Source organism: Helianthus annuus, chromosome 13 (assembly GCF_002127325.2).
Source record: "Helianthus annuus cultivar XRQ/B chromosome 13, HanXRQr2.0-SUNRISE, whole genome shotgun sequence".
Classification (NCBI taxonomy): Eukaryota; Viridiplantae; Streptophyta; class Magnoliopsida; order Asterales; family Asteraceae; genus Helianthus; species Helianthus annuus.
In genome coordinates, this window is record NC_035445.2 from 161080483 (window position 1) to 161098335 (window position 17853).

General features: G+C 36.4%; 2 protein-coding genes across 2 annotated transcripts; one reads left to right on the forward strand and one right to left on the reverse strand.

Annotated features, from left to right (window-relative positions):
* The first annotated feature begins 5434 nt into the window (after nt 1-5434).
* On the forward strand, nt 5435-7211 carry LOC110903490 (serpin-ZX). Its single transcript, XM_022149393.2, has 2 exons — nt 5435-5977; nt 6265-7211. Exons 1-2 carry the CDS (start codon nt 5435-5437, stop codon nt 7057-7059), a joined length of 1338 nt encoding a protein of 445 aa, XP_022005085.2. The 3' UTR covers nt 7060-7211.
* Nucleotides 7212-8207: 996 nt separating this feature from the next.
* On the reverse strand, nt 8208-14022 carry LOC110900050. Its single transcript, XM_022146954.2, has 5 exons — nt 13819-14022; nt 10968-11082; nt 10002-10091; nt 8581-8679; nt 8208-8463 (listed from the first exon to the last, which is right to left on the reverse strand). The coding sequence occupies exons 1-5, from the start codon at nt 13884-13886 to the stop codon at nt 8362-8364; spliced, it is 474 nt and encodes a 157-aa protein (XP_022002646.1). The 5' UTR covers nt 13887-14022; the 3' UTR covers nt 8208-8361.
* Nucleotides 14023-17853: the final 3831 nt, after the last annotated feature.

Sequence of the window (17853 nt, forward strand, 5' to 3'; positions counted from 1 at the left end):
CTCGAAAATTGGAATTTCCTTGTCCTGCTTGTTTATCACACGAACCTCTTCTTCATCATTCTTATCTTTCATTCTTTCTTTATCTCTCTCGGCTAGAAATTTTAAGTGTTCTTTCATTCTTTCTGCATGATACGAATTATCATCATCACGATCATCTTGTTTTTCAACCTTCTTTTTTGCCATTCTAGCTTTTTCAGCATCTCTCTCGGCTAGATATTTTAAGTGCTCTTTCATACTATCTGCCCAATACGAGTTATCATCAGTACTATCTTCAACGATTTGAGCAACAAAAGCTTTAGCCTTTAAGATCTCTTCATCCGGACAATATTTGTCCCAGCTAAAACCTTCTGGCAATCTTTCATCCTCTTGATCTATTATACCATAGCAGGCTTTTCTTGATGACTTTTCGATCGCCTTCTGAGCATGAGTAGTTTGTGTTTGTTGTTGATACGGCTGTTGAGCAACTTGATAATAAATCGCTTTTCGATAATAATCATTGTTTCCGAAAGGATTTTGAGCTCCACTTGCTTCGCGGTTTGTGCATTCTCGCTTGAAATGGCATTTTTCCCTGCAACGAAAACAAGTAACTTTAGATTTATCTAATCCTAAAGTAGAAACATTTGCATCACGAAAATCATCTCTTCCTGTAATCTGTTTAAACTTCTCAGCTCTTCACAACACGCTCGCTAAACACCACTTTATATCCATTAACTCCATCTCCTTAGCATCGATCTGATCGTAATCCTCTTTTGTCAACATTGGATTTCCGATCCTTCCTGCAACTAAACTCCCATATGACTCTAACACAGTCACCAACAAAGACATATGACTTTTGGCTACTTCTTCAGAGTAATTTTGATCATTTTCAAGATTTAAAGCAATGTTGCATTGTAGTACTTTGCCACTATTTGTTGCTGAAAAATTTGGATCGAACGATGGATATGAAGAAAATCCAGTTTTGCTACTTGATCCTTGAGATGAACCTTCAGAAGAGCTTTTTGCATTGAAAACAGTTTCAATCTTTGGTGCAATGTTGGTCTTATCACTAGTACCTCCTTTGTAATACAGACCAATGTCTTGTTCACCATCATAGTTCTTCATTCTCGCCATATTTCGTTGTTCCATCTCTTGAGCTTCAAGTTGTTCAATAAACTCGCTCAGCGTTAGATTGTCAAATTCAGGTTTATTTTTCAACATCATAAGATACGTGCCCCAAACATCTTGTAGCAACGCATCGGCCAACTTTTCAATCAATTCTTCTTTATCTTTATTGATGTTCAATCTTTTCATATTCATCACCAAATTGCAATATCTTTCTATAATCTGCTTGGTGTTTTCAGTTCTTAATCCACGGAATAGATCAAATTCTTTCTTCAAAAGCGACATTTTGTTTTTGATCATCTCTTTACTTCCAACAAACTTTGATTTTAAATTTTTCCATATCGAATGTGCACTTCCGTTGTGTTGAAGTAAAATCAAGATTTCTTCCTTAATAGCTTGCTGCAAGAGACTAACCATCATTTTTTCATTTTTGTATTTCTTTTTCTCATCAACACCTAGATCTTTAACATCAACCTTCTGTCCGTTATCCTTAACCGGTCTAATATATCGAAATTCAATATATTCCCATGCATCTAAGTAATACGCTTGAACCCAATTTTCAAAATGTTCTGCCCATCCACTATACTCCTCAATACTCATAAGCTTAGGCGGTTTTTGCGTTGTCCCCGTCTCATTTTCTAGCATCGTACTCTGAGTCACAGTCATTGGAGTAGCAAAGGCATTGTAAAATTCATTCTCCATGTTTCGGTTTCAAAAAAATCACAAACTTAGACTTTCAAACGAAATGAAGATGTTTCACACGATTTGGAACAATCCCAAACGAAATGGAAAGCACTCTCACACGAAATGAACCTGATACGAAATGCCTTTGATGCGAACTGAGGTATTTCAAACGAATTGACACCTTCAAGCGAAATGGGGACACTTTCAAACGAAATGAATTCAATAATGTTTAATCCATGCGAAATGGGTAATCAATTCGTGCGAAATGGATAATTTTCAAACGAAATGGTTTGGAGCGAAATGGAAGCCTGTCTCATGCGAAATGAAGCAAATTTAAACAATCTGATATCCAATTCGTGCGAAATGGAGCTGACGACACACGATCGGACAGTTTTTGATAAAATTGATCAAGTTTTACTTCGATTTTAGGTCTGATTCTTTCAAGGGTTTGTTAAAACAGTGTTTCGCACGTTATATGTGAAAATTAAGCCATTTTATCCATGAAAACTTGGTTAATTTTGAAAAATGTGAAGAAAGTGAGTAGAAATCAGAAATTTTCAGCTGAAATGGTAAGAACTCTTCCTCCTGAGCTCTGATACCACATGTAGGATCTTTTGCACGACCAAACGAGTCGTTCAGAAGAGATCTCGTCCAATACGAAAGGCGGAAACAAACGTATCGGAGTTATTTCAGCTGGTTTGCACTTAGATTCACTTAAACTGTCTCTTGTATTGATATCAGATCGTTTTACAATGCTGGAGACACTTCGGCAGAGCTTCGCTACCGGAATCGAAACATTACAAATGAAAGACTCAAGGCTCCTATTTATAGACAGCCCCATTTCGCACGGGATGGTTCACACGAAATGGTCTTTCCATTTCGTGCGAAATGGCCCATATTCCATTTCGTGCGAAATGGCCTATCCTACATGTTTTCACAATTTTCTTGTATAGCGTGCCCTGATCTATCTAATCTATTACAAGACTCGATACAAGACGAAGTCGACAGACATATGCACCAACAATGTTCATTATGCTTGGTTTATTGTTGGGAAGATTTTGGTGGCGATGGAAGAGCAATTTATATGCCAGAACTAGAGACTTAATAATGCAGGGGTATTTTGGGCATATTTTGGAAGTTAAGATAAACCATCAACTGTGTCCTAAGATTTGGTTAGGAATCAATGTTGGCTACAAATTCTGGGAAATAAAAGCCAATATAATCCTAGGATTGAGTGGGTTACTATAAAGTTTTAGTGGGAAATAATTCTAAAATGTAAAAGGTATACTTACATTTGACTGCTGGTCAAAATCTAAAATGTGAAATCATGTGAACCTCATGATACTTATATTTTGAAACGATTATCAAAGGCAAATGGTTATATACTGTTGTCACTTATAGTTGACACTGTTAAAATGCTTATATACTATGTTCGGCAAAGTACTTTTGAAAGATGATGAGGTATAAATTATAGTACTACTTTTGGTAAAATTGATTTGTTTTAATCCAACACTTATTTTATTTAGAAGTTTATCTCAAACACCATTAAATAATATTATGTATTGTGAGACAACCCCGTATAACACACGGGTACTTAACGAATTTTAAAATGTTGTATTGGTTTTGACCTGACCCGTTTCAACATGTAGAATTTTAAAATGTTAGTTCTAAAGAAGTGTATAAAGAAGTCTTTAACGAATTGTGGTGTATATAGGGACGTTAACCCTACGAATAAAACAACCAATGTGGTTTATAAGGAGATTTTCAACGAATTGTTTGTACTCTAATATATTTGTTTGTGTTTTAACGTGTATATAAAGTCATAACATTTATGTCAACAGTGATAATGAAGATATTTTCTTTTGCTAACCCGTGAAATTCGCGGGTTCTTAAACTAGTGTAATTAATATTTTTATGATCACGTGTAGGAATTATCGTGCAATTGGAATTTAGTGGTCAATATGGACTTTAGTGAATTTCAATTGGAATTCAAGTGGGCTGCATTACATTATCTCCCAACAATTAAAATATACGAACATATGGTTATTTGACTTTGGGCCTGTTGTTTATCGATTAGCCTAAAGCCTAGAATCGTGGAGCTAGGATAGGGAGTCCATATCAAATACAAATTGCATGAGGTATAGAATAGATACATGGGACGAAACAGAAGAAAGCGGCAATCTTGATTATTAATTGGGAAGGAGGCTACGAACAGAAAGAAAAGGTCGCGGCTGATATATTTTATCCGGAGAAGAGGACGATCAAGATCAAGATTCGAGTTCCGTTCGCAAACAGTTAGTGTTCGGTTTCAATTGCTTTGTGTGTTTCAAACTTGATACTATGTTTTGTTTATGGTGTGAGACTTGTTTATTATTAACACACAATGAGATTCGACTACAATTGATTTCTCAAACAACTTTGAAAGTATCTAAAAGGTTGGGAATGTATTCGCTCCCTGTTTTCTCTTTCTAGGCGATTGCAAAAAAAAAATATATATATATAAAATAAAATAAATAAAATAAATAAAAAAAAACGCTCAAATTTTATTAAAGAAACCAACCCGCAACTCGGTGAATCAGTTCTAGTTAATTATAACCCATAACCAAACAAACCGATAATCGATGAGATTCTACCCCACTATATAAATGTCATGCAAGTGACCATGTGGAAGTTTAAATGCCTATTTCGATGAGAATAGGTAAATAGTTTTTTTTCTTTTCAACTGAGGTAAAAAGTAAAAAATAGGTTGAGTATTGCACAAGAAAATTTTGAAAAAACTGAGATAAAAAGTAAAGAATAGGTTGACTATTGCACAAGAAACCCAATATTTAAAAGGGTTTCGAAAAGTATCATTCTCCACAAGCCACAGGTATGTGTGTATAATAAGTGTATGTATGTATGTATGTATGTATGTATGTATGTATGTATGTATGTATGTATGTATGTATGTATGTATGTATGTATGTATGTATGTATGTATGTATGTATGTATGTATGTATGTATGTATGTATGTATGTATGTATGTATGTATGTATGTATGTATGTATGTATGTATGTATGTATGTATGTATGTATGTATGTATGTATGTATGTATGTATGTATGTATGTATGTATGTATGTATGTATGTATGTATGTATGTATGTATGTATGTATGTATGTATGTATGTATGTATGTATGTATGTATGTATGTATGTATGTATAGGGGTGAGGTTTTTGGATATATGGTTTTGGGTTATTCGGGTCGGGTTGGAAGAACAAAAAATTTCAACCTATTATTCATTATCATGATGAAACATGTGTAAAGATTGTTTCTTGAATATTTCAGTGCCGTTTTATATAATTCTCCTAGCGTTTATGAAATTCAAAGAAAGCTGAATGAATTTCAGCCCAATGAGATAAACGGTTATATTAATCATGAAATTGTTCCAGCTTGTTTCCGGGTCGGGTCATATGACTAGTTTTTTTTCTCTTTTTTTTTCGAAGAAACAATAAGTTTTTCGTTGAACAATGTGGATTATAATAAAAAAATAAAAAAAATAAAGTGGCAGGGTAAACAGGCAACAAGTTGTGTCGCACCTTTTGATACTGTATACATTTAGAATCTCTGATTCATATGAATATTTTTTCTTCCTTGTTTAGGTAGCAATGGCTTCTATTTTCCGCCCTTCCACCTTCAACAAGCTCAAACCTCTCCTCCAAGCAAAGGCGACCGCTTTTGGTACCTTTCGACCAAAATCTCTTATGGGTCTCCTCCCGCCAACTTTGTTACCAATGGCTGGCGCGTCTAGAATGGCTCACGCCAAGGCCCTTCAACAACCAATCAGAAATCAAACCCACGTCTCAACCACACTCGCAGCCCACCTTCTCTCCAAGGAACCCGACTCCAATGTTGTTTTCTCTCCCCTTTCCATCCATGCCGCCCTAAGCTTACTAGCCGAGGGTACCAAAGGTCAAACACACAACCAACTCCTTGATTTCCTCAAAACAAGTACCCGCTATGACCTTAGCTCGCTTTATTCGCAACACGTGTCCTCCATCTTAGCGGACGGTAGCCCCAATGGCGGACCTCGATTGTCTTTTGCAAGTGGAGTTTGGGTTGACAAAACCCTTTCTATCAAATCTCCTTTCAAACAAGTTGTGGATAACGTTTATAAAGCCACTTGCGAACATGTTGATTTCCTGAACAAGGTCAGTTCTTGCTTTTTCGTTTTGTTATAAGTGGTTTTCTCGAAGTTTTCTAGTATCTTTTAAGTTTTCTAATGATCTCTTCCATATATATATATATATATGTGATGTAATATATTTTGTTTATTATATATTTGTTTATTATATATTTACATAATCCAAGTTTTGTGCAACATGGTGTTTGAAAGATTGCCCCTTACTTGAATGTTCTATGAATGGTTCCTACATTTAGTGTTTTATAGATCTTTCTTTTTTTATATAGCTAACACATTATTTATTGATTATCGAAGGCTGGCGAGGTACGCAAAGAAGTGAATACATGGGTCGAAAAACATACAAACAACCTTATCAAGGAACTTCTTCCTAATGGTGCAGTTACCAATCTCACTAGGCTCATCTTTGCAAATGCCATCTACTTCAAGGGAGCATGGCGTGAGAAGTTTGACCGATCGAAAACAAAAAAATCGGTTTTTCACCTCCTTAATGGCAACAAAGTTCAAGTCCCATTCATGACTAGCAAAGAAAACCAATTCGTGCGCGAATATGATAATTTCAAAGTACTAGGCCTTCCTTATTCACGAGGTAAAGATAAGCGTCAGTTCACAATGTACTTTTATCTCCCAAACGCAGAAGACGGGCTTAAATCTTTAGTAGAGAAAATGGGTTCCACATCTAACTTTTTAGACAACCACATTCCATACCAAGAAGTAAAAGTCGGACGGTTTTTGATACCCAAATTCAAGATGGGATTCGGGTTTGAAGCTAGCAATATATTGCAAGAATTAGGACTTGTATTGCCTTTCAATAGTAAAGATGGTTTGACCGAAATTGCTGACTCGTCTCTTGGGGAAAAACTTGATGTTTCGAGCATTTACCATGAAGCTCTTGTGGAGGTGAATGAAGAAGGTACAGAAGCAGCAGCCGTTACAGCTATGGTGGTGATTGGTTCAGCCCGGAGGGTACAGATTCCCAAAAAGGTGGATTTTGTTGCGGATCACCCATTTATGTTTGTGATAAGAGAAGATGTGACCGGGGCTGTGTTGTTTATGGGACAAGTGACTAACCCGAGTGCGACAAGTGACTAACCCGAGTGCTGGTTGAAACAATAGTTGAATTCTCTAGTATCATGAATACATTGTCTTTTGTTTATAGTTGGACTCCTTTACATGAAACCATTTCTTTTGTGTTTGCCATTGACTACCAAAATAGACCTTCATCATTGAATTTTTTAAGTAAACATTGACATGGATTAATGAGATCGTGACACGTGGCCCTAAGTAGGCACAATATCCCCGCATAAACCAAACAAACCAATAGTGACACACCACATGGAGCGAGTTGACTCATTTATGACCACCTGCTCTGCTTAGTTAAAAAAAACTAAGTCAATCATCAGTTTTTAACATGTTACGTTCTTAGTTAAAAAAACGTGTTTGAGGTGTCCCTAGGCGTGAGGCGCCCTCAGGCGCACAGGGTTACGCTTCGGGTGACTCGAGTGTTTTACATGAGGTGTAGGTAGAGATGTATAAATCAGTTTTTTTAAACCGGTTTCATTTTTTTTCTTGGTACAAAAAAACGGTTTTTCGAAAACTTGTTTGATACGAGAACCCGAACTGGTATTGACCGGTTCGGTTTGGTTTTAATACCAGTTTGGGCCAAAAAAACCGGTTTTTAATCGGTTCAAACCGTGTTTTTAATAGGTTCGGTTTTTAAACTGGTTACAAATGCCGCGAAGAAGAACCAGTCTATAACCGCTAGGTCGGGTTGAGCCGAACCGGTTTTTTAAAAAACCGGTTTCGTTTTTTTTTCTAATTTCGATCCTAAAACCGGTTTTTTTGTACATGTCTAGACCCGGGTGAGTCACGACTTTTTTTTGGCAAAAGTTCGACATCAAGAGCATGCGAAACACGCGCCTATGTACATGGTCTTTTTTGGTACAACAATTTATATGTGAAAACAATACATAAAACTTATTTATAGCGACGCTCATAAAGAAATTAGATAATCACTTCGCATCTCACGTACAAAAAACACACCGCTTTTACGCTCTACGCCTCAGTTTTAGACCTCGTCGTCTTGTTGCATTTCTCGCTTTTTAAACAAAGGTTACATTGCACATTTTTGTTGGCACCTCGTTATCCAATAACACTATAAATCAATCAAAAACTATTTATAGTTTTAAATTAAGAAAAACAAAAATGAACAAAATTTTTATTTCTTAAACATCTTCTCGTGTTAAGAAAAATACCCAATTAAGAGTTTGGTAATAATAAAATCAGAATTACATCCAACAAAAGAAAATTACAAACCAAAAATGTTCTAAAAAGAATCTTTGGAAGCACATTCTAACAAAAGTACTTACCATCCAACAATAAAAATCAATGAATCTAAGTTGTCTTGGTTTTTATATGCTTCTTTTTCATTACTTTTCTTGGAACCACACTCTTCATTCCAATGAAAAACAAAAGCGCACCAAGCAGTGCAACGTTCTGTAACAGACGCGTGACGGTTAGAAAAATAAAATAAAAATAGATGCATAACAAACCTTGGAGAAATTGCAGGTAAAAGGAACATACTTTCGGTTTTTATATAAATAAAAAACAAACCTGCACGAAATCCGCAAGAAGAGGGTGAAACCTTGAATCGTCCATTTCATAGTTATAGAAGTCGTGTAACAATGGAGTCATAAGTAGCAGGTGATACGTCTGCGGATGAGGAAGAGAGAAAAATATTAAGCAATTATATTTTATTTATATACATATAATTTCGACAGATTTCAATGCTACACGTTTAAATAAGACGGGCGTTTTGTGGGTCCCGTTTCATTAAGGACAATAGTGAGAAGATATGATTGTATAACGTCAAACCGAATAAACTATGTTCAATTAGTTAAAAGTAGGAGTAAACTTCCGTTTTGCTTCCTGTGGTTTGGTCACTTTAACGGTTTTGCTCCAAACCTTTAAAAAATAGCCATTTTACTCCCTGATGTTTCGGTTTTTTTGCCAGTTTGCCCCCCGCCTCTAACTCCATCCAAATTGTTTGTTTTTCCATTTTGCTCCCCGCAGGGAGCAAACTGGCAACAAAACCAAAACATCAGGGAGTAAAATGACTATTTTTAAAGGTTTGGGGCAAAACCGTTAAAGTGACCAAACCACAGGGAGCAAAACGGAAGTTTACTCTAAAAGTAGTGGTATTATGGGTCATGTTACGGGTTGACGGGTCAGAACCCAAAATTTGAGAAAATGAAGTCATTACATGAACCCGGCATGTCACAAGTTTTCGTGGGGTGACAATGACACAAACATGACCCGTATAACCCAAAAATAGTATTTTATTTTTTCATGTTAATACTATATAATTAAAAAAAAATTACAACCAAAAATGTGCATGCATATAAAAATGATCATGTTTGAACTATAAAACTACGCAGTTAATATCGGTGATATATCGGTTATATCGGTCTTCTAGTAAAATATCGATCAGAATATCGGTACCGATATTATCGGCGATATTTGACCGATATAACCGATATATCACTGAATTATTAGTGTTAAATTGCTATATATATAAATTCTGCATTATATTAAAATTACCGATATCCCACTGATATCTCACCAAGATAACCTATATCTCAAATATTGGTCCTTGACCGATATCCGATATTTTATTGCATTAACTGCATAGCTATAAAACTTGCTCGTTAGAGTTTGGCAAAAAAAAATATCCAATAAGTTTAAGTTATGACATAAAACACATTTTTTAATTATTAATAAATATAAAGGGTTAAACGGGTACGGGTCAACCAGAAAACCCGCCAGGTTGATCCAAACACAAACCACTTAGCTAATTGTATTCACAGGTTTGACCCAGACGAGACTAAGGCACTAAACCCAAGTCCCAAACCCATGAATCTCGTGTTAGATTCTTGCCGTGTTTTTGTCTACTCTTTGCATACATTTACCGAGTTAAAGCCAAATTACTGGATAAAAATGTGTGAAGATAACACAAAGAAGGATAAAGTAGGTACCAGCAAATAAGCGCCAGTAGTGCTTCCAAATACAAATAAAATCCCACCAAGACCTTTAAGAGCCATTGAAGCCAAAACAACATGCTTAACCTATATTAATGCATATATCAAAATACGAAAAAAAAAAAAAAAAAAAAAGTTAAAAACTCATAATGTGAAAGCATAACCTGAAACAAAAGTAAACGAGTAACCGAACATATCATCAAGCTATAGTTTTTGTTGCATAAATACAATCATTCTAGTGAAAACACACAACAAACACTACATTTTGTTGCTATAGGGGTGCAAATGAGCCGAGCCGAGCCCGAGCTCGACCAGGCTCGAGCTCGCGCTCGATTAACTTATGAGAGCTCGGGCTCGGCTCGTTTCGAGCTTTGTTTTCAAAGCTCGAGCTCGGCTCGTTTGTATTTTCTCAAGCTCGAGCTCGGGCTCGGCTCGTTTGTATTTTCTCAAGCTCGAGCTCGGGCTCGGCTCGTTTATTATCTATTAGTTAGTATATTAAATAAAATAACATAAATAATAGACATTTTAGGCTTGTGAGCTCGATAAGTGAAGCTCGGGCTCGGGCTCGTTTACTAAATAAGCTTATTTTTAGGTTCGAGGTCGGCTTGTAAACAAGTTTAAATAAGCTCGGCTCGACTCGGTTCGTTTACAGTAAGGCTCGATAAGGCTCGACGAGCCTAACGAGCTTCACATGCGAGGCTCGAGCTCGGGTTCGATAAACAAACGAGCTTTGTTTTAGGCTCAAGCTCGGCTCGGACTCGATAAGGCTCGGCTCGTTTCGAGCTTTTTCTCGAGTAGCTCGCGAGCCGCTCGGCTTGTTTGCACCCCTGAAGTAAGATAGTTATTTTCACATTTAAATTTCAAAGGTTTATCCAATAACACCTGTTATTACTAATACGTGTAGTGTTATTTTTGTTTTTACATTCTGTCAATTAATCAATTTGGTATAATTAAGAGTCTCACATCAATTTTTGGAACCCCGTCACCAATCTTAGCGGCAAGAAATCTTTGTATAGACGAAATTTTTGGAGCTAGTTCCTTTGCAGCAGGGCCACCGTCATCGCCAAAATCATTGAACCTAATAAACAAAAAAAAAACAGGCACCCATCAAATATGTGTATAATATAGCTAAAGGTTCACCAGATGTGTTTAAATGTTGCACAAATATCTTAAGCAACGTCCATAACAACCAATAAGTATGTATATATAGGCAAAAGATCAAATACAAATAATCTTAACATACTAAACATACAAATTGAAGGAAAACCCAAAAAGACAAGGTGGCATTTTTGTAATTACCACCAACTATCAAAGTTACAACCAAAAATACCTAAAAAAACACAAATTTTTTTTTAACATTTTTTATTAAAAAATCGCTACATTTCGTTAGCAAAAAAAAAAAAAAAAAAAAAAAAAAATTTTTTTTTTTTTGCTGCTACTAAAAGTAGCGATTTTTTAATAAAAAATGTTAAAAAAATAAAATAAAATAAAATAATTTGTGTGTTTTTTTTATTTTTTTAGATTTTTTTAGGTTTTTTGGGGGGTTTAGTTTTTAGCATTTTAGCTTGGGTTGGGGGGGGGGGGGGGGGGGGGGGGGGTTAGGTTTTTTTTAGGTTTTTGGGGTGTGTGTGGGGGGGGGGGGTTTAGGTTTTTTTTGGGGGTGGGGGGAGTGGTTAGGTTTTTTTTAGGTATATTTGTAGAGTAACTTTGATAGTTATTGATAATTACAAAAATGTCACCTTGTCTTTTTGAGTTTTCCTTCAATTTGTATGTTTAGTATGTTAAGATTATTTGTACAAGAACTTTACCCTGTATATATAATGGCGCAATTAATACAAAACCAAATTTAACAAGAGAATAGCAATAACAACCTTATTGTCACGATTAACGCAACCTGTATAAGTGCTTATGTGGTTATCGCAGTTTTCTACCTAAAACTGGCTCTATATCATATGGCCTTGTATACCATTCGTCTTTCTTCTTATTGTTGCTATTGGTGTTTTAAGTCTTAATTGTTAATTGTTACTTGTTAGTGTTAAATGTTGGTGTTTTAAGTCTTAATCCGTTTCTACTTGCTACAATTGTTAGTGTTTTGCACGTTCCAAAAGGTTAATTTGTTAATGGTAGGAGTATATACTGAACTGTTAGGTGTTAAATTGCTATATATATAAATTCTACATGATATTAAAATTACCGACATCCCACCGGGATAACCTATATCTAGAATATCGGTCCTTGACCGATATCCGAATTTTTACTGCATTAACTGCTTAGGCAAAGGTTTAACTTTCCGGTACAAAGAAATTTTCAATCGTATCAAGCATTTTAAAGAAAAACTTGTATTTAGGAAGATGTAAGACTTAATACCCAAAGCAAATAACAAAACCGGGTCCCTTTTTGTCATTCTATATGTATGTATGTGCTTGGCGCACTTAAGCGCGAGGCGCAACAGTAAGACTTAATGCCCAAAGCAGATAACAAAACCGGGTCCCTCTTTGTCAATCTATATGTATGTGTATGCTTTGCGCGCTTAAGCGCGAGGCGCAACAAGGCGCACACCCTAGGGCTTTTTCACTCATCGCCTATAGTAATTACAAGAAGCGCCAAAAAGGCGTGCTTTTTTGGGATTTTTCTGGGCTTTTTTGGCCAGAGGTGCGTGCCTCTCGTACCCAAGGCGTTTTTATGCATCTAACTGTTGTACCTTGAGCTTTTTGGCTTGTACATGCAGCTAAAATTATACAAAAACCTTACTTATAGCTATATTTTGGGTAGGGAAAGCTAAAAACCTATGTGATATGTAAAAAATATATATAATTAGCTTGCGCCTCAGGTTTAAAAAGCCCGCCGCTATTGCGCTTTGCGCCTTGGTTTTAGACCTCGTCGCTTTTGTGCGCCTCTCGCTTTTTTAAAACCAAGTGTGTGTGTATCGCTTTCGATCCTCTAATTCCTATATCATATGTGTGTCAGTGAACTTGACCGCCAACAATCCCAAAGCCCACTTTTTTTCTAGATTTTGGGGCCCTAAGGAAATGAGCACCAAACCCCGGGCTTTATTTCACTCCCCCTTGAGCCACCCTATGACATTAAGTATTTGTTCTTTTTAAACTACATGTTACACTAAGGGACTGTTTGGCAACCTCTGAATGGTTAAGTGCTAAACAGTAAGAGGTCTGAACCAGTAAGAGGTCTAAACCATTAAGAGCCAATATAATGTTTCACCGTTCAGAGGCAAATGTCTGACCAAATCAGATTAGAGGTCTTAATCATTCAGACTCAGTATAATGCTTAACCATTCAGAGACAAATGTCTGAACCATTCAGGCATATGCTCACGAAACAAACAGTCTGAACCAGTAAGAGGTCTGAACCATTAAGAGCCCCGTTTAGAGGAAAACAAACAGCCCCTAAAACTACAGCAAAAACTTCACTAACCGAAACTTCAACGATGAAATATCCTAAGAAATACAGGTTTCAAGCTATGTGAAGCTTTGAGAACAATTTGGAATAAACAATAAATAGAAGCTTAACTATTAAATCAATTGTCTTGAAAACCCTATGACAACAACAGAGCACACATCAGTTTATGCAGCAAGATCGCCCCTTTCACACAAGTCAAGATCAAATCAAACCCTAAACAAAACGACACCGTATACATTAACATCAAATCATCTTAAAAACCAACATCAAGTTCGCAAGATTAGGTTACAAAGCATGCTAATAACAGATCTACAGACGCGTGATTTGATGCATTCGTTCGAATACTACGAATTGGGTTGTGAAGATGCAGATCTAAATATAGGGGTTTGAATACGTACATTTGCCAAGCGGAGAGGATGAAGAGAGACGCAAAGAAGAGCCTTCCGAGGAAGGAGAAGAAACCCATTTGGGATTTGGGCCGCTGCTGGTGTGGCCGCTGTTGGTGGTGGTGGTGGTTGACGGTGGTCGGAACTCGATTGAAGAGAGGAATCCAATAGAAGTGGGTGGGTGGGTTGTTTTCAAAGGGGTAAAGAGGGTATTTATGACATTGGGTTGATCCACTTGGAATTTGTAACTTCATATATTTTTTGAAAACTAAATTACAAAAATCGTCCTTTATGTATGTCACTTATTACAAAATATATCATTTATCTTCAATGATTACAAAAAACGTACTTGATGTTTGCAAACCCTTACAATTATGTCTTTTAGGCCTAACTCAATTAATTTTTTGTGGTTAAATATGAACAAATGAACCCCCACACGAGGGTATTTTAGTCATTTTACTCTCATATTGGGTCCATTTGGTTAGATTTAACCACAAAATACCCTCATGTGGGGTCCATTTGATCAGATTTAACCACAAAAAATTAACTGAGTTAGGGCTTAAGGACATAATTTGCAAAGGTTTGCATACATAAATGACGATTTTTGTAAGTTACTCTTTTTGAACTTTCATCAAACCCAATCAATCGTTTATATCCATTGACAAAAGGTCTCTCACGTTCAGGATTGCAGATAGCGCGGGTAATTCAGTCTATCACTAATTTTAAAGGAAATTCATCGCCCAAAAGCTCACTGTGATAAAACTTTGATTCACACATGACATTTTATCACGAACAAGACTCCATCCGGTGACCTTACCTACATGGTTACTCATATATAAATTATACAACTGTTATTATAAGTTAATTTAATTAAACTAGAAATTTATGCTTTTAGAATGGCTAAGTTACGCACTCCCTAATTAAACTTCTAAATTTGTATCTTGTGTTTGTTATCGGACTTGAACCCTCAGTCTAATGAGAATGAAAATGAACATTTTTTTAATACTTTAGTACCAAAAAAATAGATAGCACATTATGCTAATAAAACTTAATTATGAAGTTTTAACTTCAATTGAAACTTACAATTATGTTTCCCTCGTATAGTTATAGGTACTAATAAAGTATTTATAGAGTGAATGAATAATGCAAAGTTTGCAAACTCTTTGTATATGTATAAAACTAGTTTTTGCCCTGCTCGTGTTGCGGGGCACTTAGCCGAATATATCTCTCTCATAATATGTATGTTTGTGTTTTGGTTACCTGTACATGCTATTGATAATACGATCTCAAAAAAAATTACACCGAGTCAACCAATTAAACCAAAACACTACCATACTTTTATTAAAAAAAACTAAAATGATGGAAATGCTATAATTTTAAACTGAGAGCAAACTTGTAATTTTCAGACATATGAGCATGTGTCAGGCCGCCGCTACCTGACACGAATAAAAGTTACACCGAGTCAACCAATTAAAACAAATCACTACCATAGTTTTGTCAAAAAAAAAAAAAAAAAAAAAAAAAAAAAAAAAAAAAAACATTGCATAACTATAATTTTACACTATGGGCAAAATTGTAATTTGGCAGGGGGAAACGATAGGAAAACTGTAAATTTGAACTGAGGCCAAAATCGTAATTTGGTTAGGGAAAGAAAAACAAAACCAATGGCAAAACTGTAAATTTAAATATGGCAAAATTGTAATTTAAAAAGTTGTCTGACACTATTCACCCTCATTGTATTTTGTAGCATATATATATAACTTTATTGTATATATATAAATATAAATATAATTCGGATCATGCAACACATGTTTGAGAACAAGCTCCAGAATAAGCAACACATGCTCGGGGCAACCCCCCATATCATAGCACAATGTGCTCTGGGCAACCCTCATATCATAATAGCACATCTCTGATCAAACCCATAAAGGAGACCTATAGCTCCGATAAATTAGCAAAGTTATATGTGGACGAAATTATGTCCCTTCATGGAGTGCCAGTATCTATTGTATCTGATAGAGATAGTAGATATACATCTCACTTCTGGAAAAGTTTCCAGCAATGGGCGCTCGTTTGAATTTCAGTACGGCTCACCATCTTCAGACGGATGGACAAAGTGAGAGTACTATTCAAACGTTGGAAGACATGCTTCGTGCATGTGTCATCGACTTGGGTGGCAGTTGGGATGACCATCTCCCCCTAGTTGAATTCTCCTACAATAACAGTTATCATACGAGCATAAAAGTTGCGCCTTTCGAAGCACTGTATGGGAGAAAATGTAGAACACCCGTATGTTGGGCTGAAGTTGGGGAGGCCCAACTATCAGGACCTGAGATAGTTCTCAAGACGACAGATAAGACTATACAAATTCGTGATTGTCTGAAAGCCGCAAGGGATAGGCAAAAGAGCTACGCTGACAAGAGGCGTAAACCTCTAAAGTTCCAAGTAGGGGACAAAGTCTTACTGAAAGTATCACCCTGGAAAGGTGTGATGCGTTTTGGTAAGAAGGGCAAGCTAAGCCCAAGATATATTGGACCATTCGAGATCATCGAATGTGTCAAGTCTGTAGCATATAAATTAAACTTGCTTGATGAGCTTAATGGAATTCATAATGTGTTCCACATTTGCAATTTAAAGAAATGTCTAGCCGATGAGTCGCTAGCAATGTCTCATAAATCCGTGCAAATAGACGAAAACATACAGTTTACTGAAAAACCAATATCGATCGAGGACCGGCAGGTTAAGAAGCTCCGAAGGAAACATGTGCATATAGTAAAGGTAAAATGTGATGCCCGTAGAGGCCCCAAGTACACGTGGGAGGTCGAGTCCACTATGCAACAAAATCAACCCAAATTTCAGATCAGTGTAGATTATATACATAACGCGCATAACTAAATCATCGATTTTAATCAAAATTCACACAATGTCGTACCAATAACATGGAGAGTCAACAAGATTATCGCGTATTGCCTCATGACTTTAATGATAAGAGCTGTTCTAATTATCGCCGGAGCTGGAGATGGCCGACAGAGCGTGTGGCTTGAAAAAGGGATCGAAATTATGCTTCTCAAAGAAGCTAGAGGATTAAAAAACTAGCCAGGGTCAAGTTTTGGTGAAAAGACCAAACTACCCTTCACTCTGTTAAATAACTAAACGACAAACTAACAGTACAACCACTGGACCTGAACACTTTTGCAAATAGACGCTGAATGTTCAAAAACACACTGCAACCAAACGGAACTTCTTCATCTTCACAAAGAAGTTGATACAACGTCCCTTTTCACCTCCCCAGACTGCTGATACCTCGTATCTGCTAACTCTAATCTCCCAATGGTAAACGAAACACACACTATTTTCTACAATCTTTCAATTATTACTCCTCATAATGCATATAATACTTTTAGTTTTCCAATTTACAGTCATCAATCAATCTCAGTTACTCGTTTTATATGCAGGTTTACTCCAAATCAGTAATCCCCTCACACCTATTCGGCGGCCGAGGCTCCAATCTTGTGGTAATCAATCCAGGTGATTGCATTTCTAAACCCTAATCTCTACACAATTGGGATAAAATTTTAATGAAGTCTCAAAAACCCTAATTTATACTCTAAGGTAGGTAGAAATTTTTGAAATGATACAGTTTGTTAGATTCTGTTAGTAGTGTAAAATTTAAGTTAATTAATTTAAGGGGTAGGGGTGGTCATCACTCATCGCTCACTCACAACTTCCAATCAAGTTCCGCCACGTCATCAAGCTTTATTCCATCACTGGTGATGGATTTTAGTGGAAATGGACATCACTCACAACACCCAACAATAAACCCTCACATTCCCTCACATTCTTCCATTCTAAACGCGTGATACATTCAACGCGTTATCAAATTGACGCGTGATACAATCGAGTGGCGGTGGTGTTTTGTTTTGTTTTGTTCCACGCGTTATGGGGGCTCATCACGTACACAAACTCAACCGCCCCGGGTGGCCTAAAAGTGTTACTTATATTTGTGATCTAAATATGTTGTGCAGTTTGCTGCTCGTTTGCCTATGA

Coding starts and splice junctions, on each gene's coding strand:
- LOC110900050 (XM_022146954.2), bottom strand. CDS start 13,886: ATGGGTTTCTTCTCCTTCCTCGGAAGGCTCTTCTTTGCGTCTCTCTTC. Junction 10,092..10,967: donor ACGGGGTTCCAAAAATTGAT/GTGAGACTCTTA, acceptor GCATTAATATAG/GTTAAGCATGTTGTTTTGGC. Junction 8,680..10,001: donor CTACTGGCGCTTATTTGCTG/GTACCTACTTTA, acceptor CCTCATCCGCAG/ACGTATCACCTGCTACTTAT.
- LOC110903490 (XM_022149393.2), top strand. CDS start 5,435: ATGGCTTCTATTTTCCGCCCTTCCACCTTCAACAAGCTCAAACCTCTC. Junction 5,978..6,264: donor ATGTTGATTTCCTGAACAAG/GTCAGTTCTTGC, acceptor TGATTATCGAAG/GCTGGCGAGGTACGCAAAGA.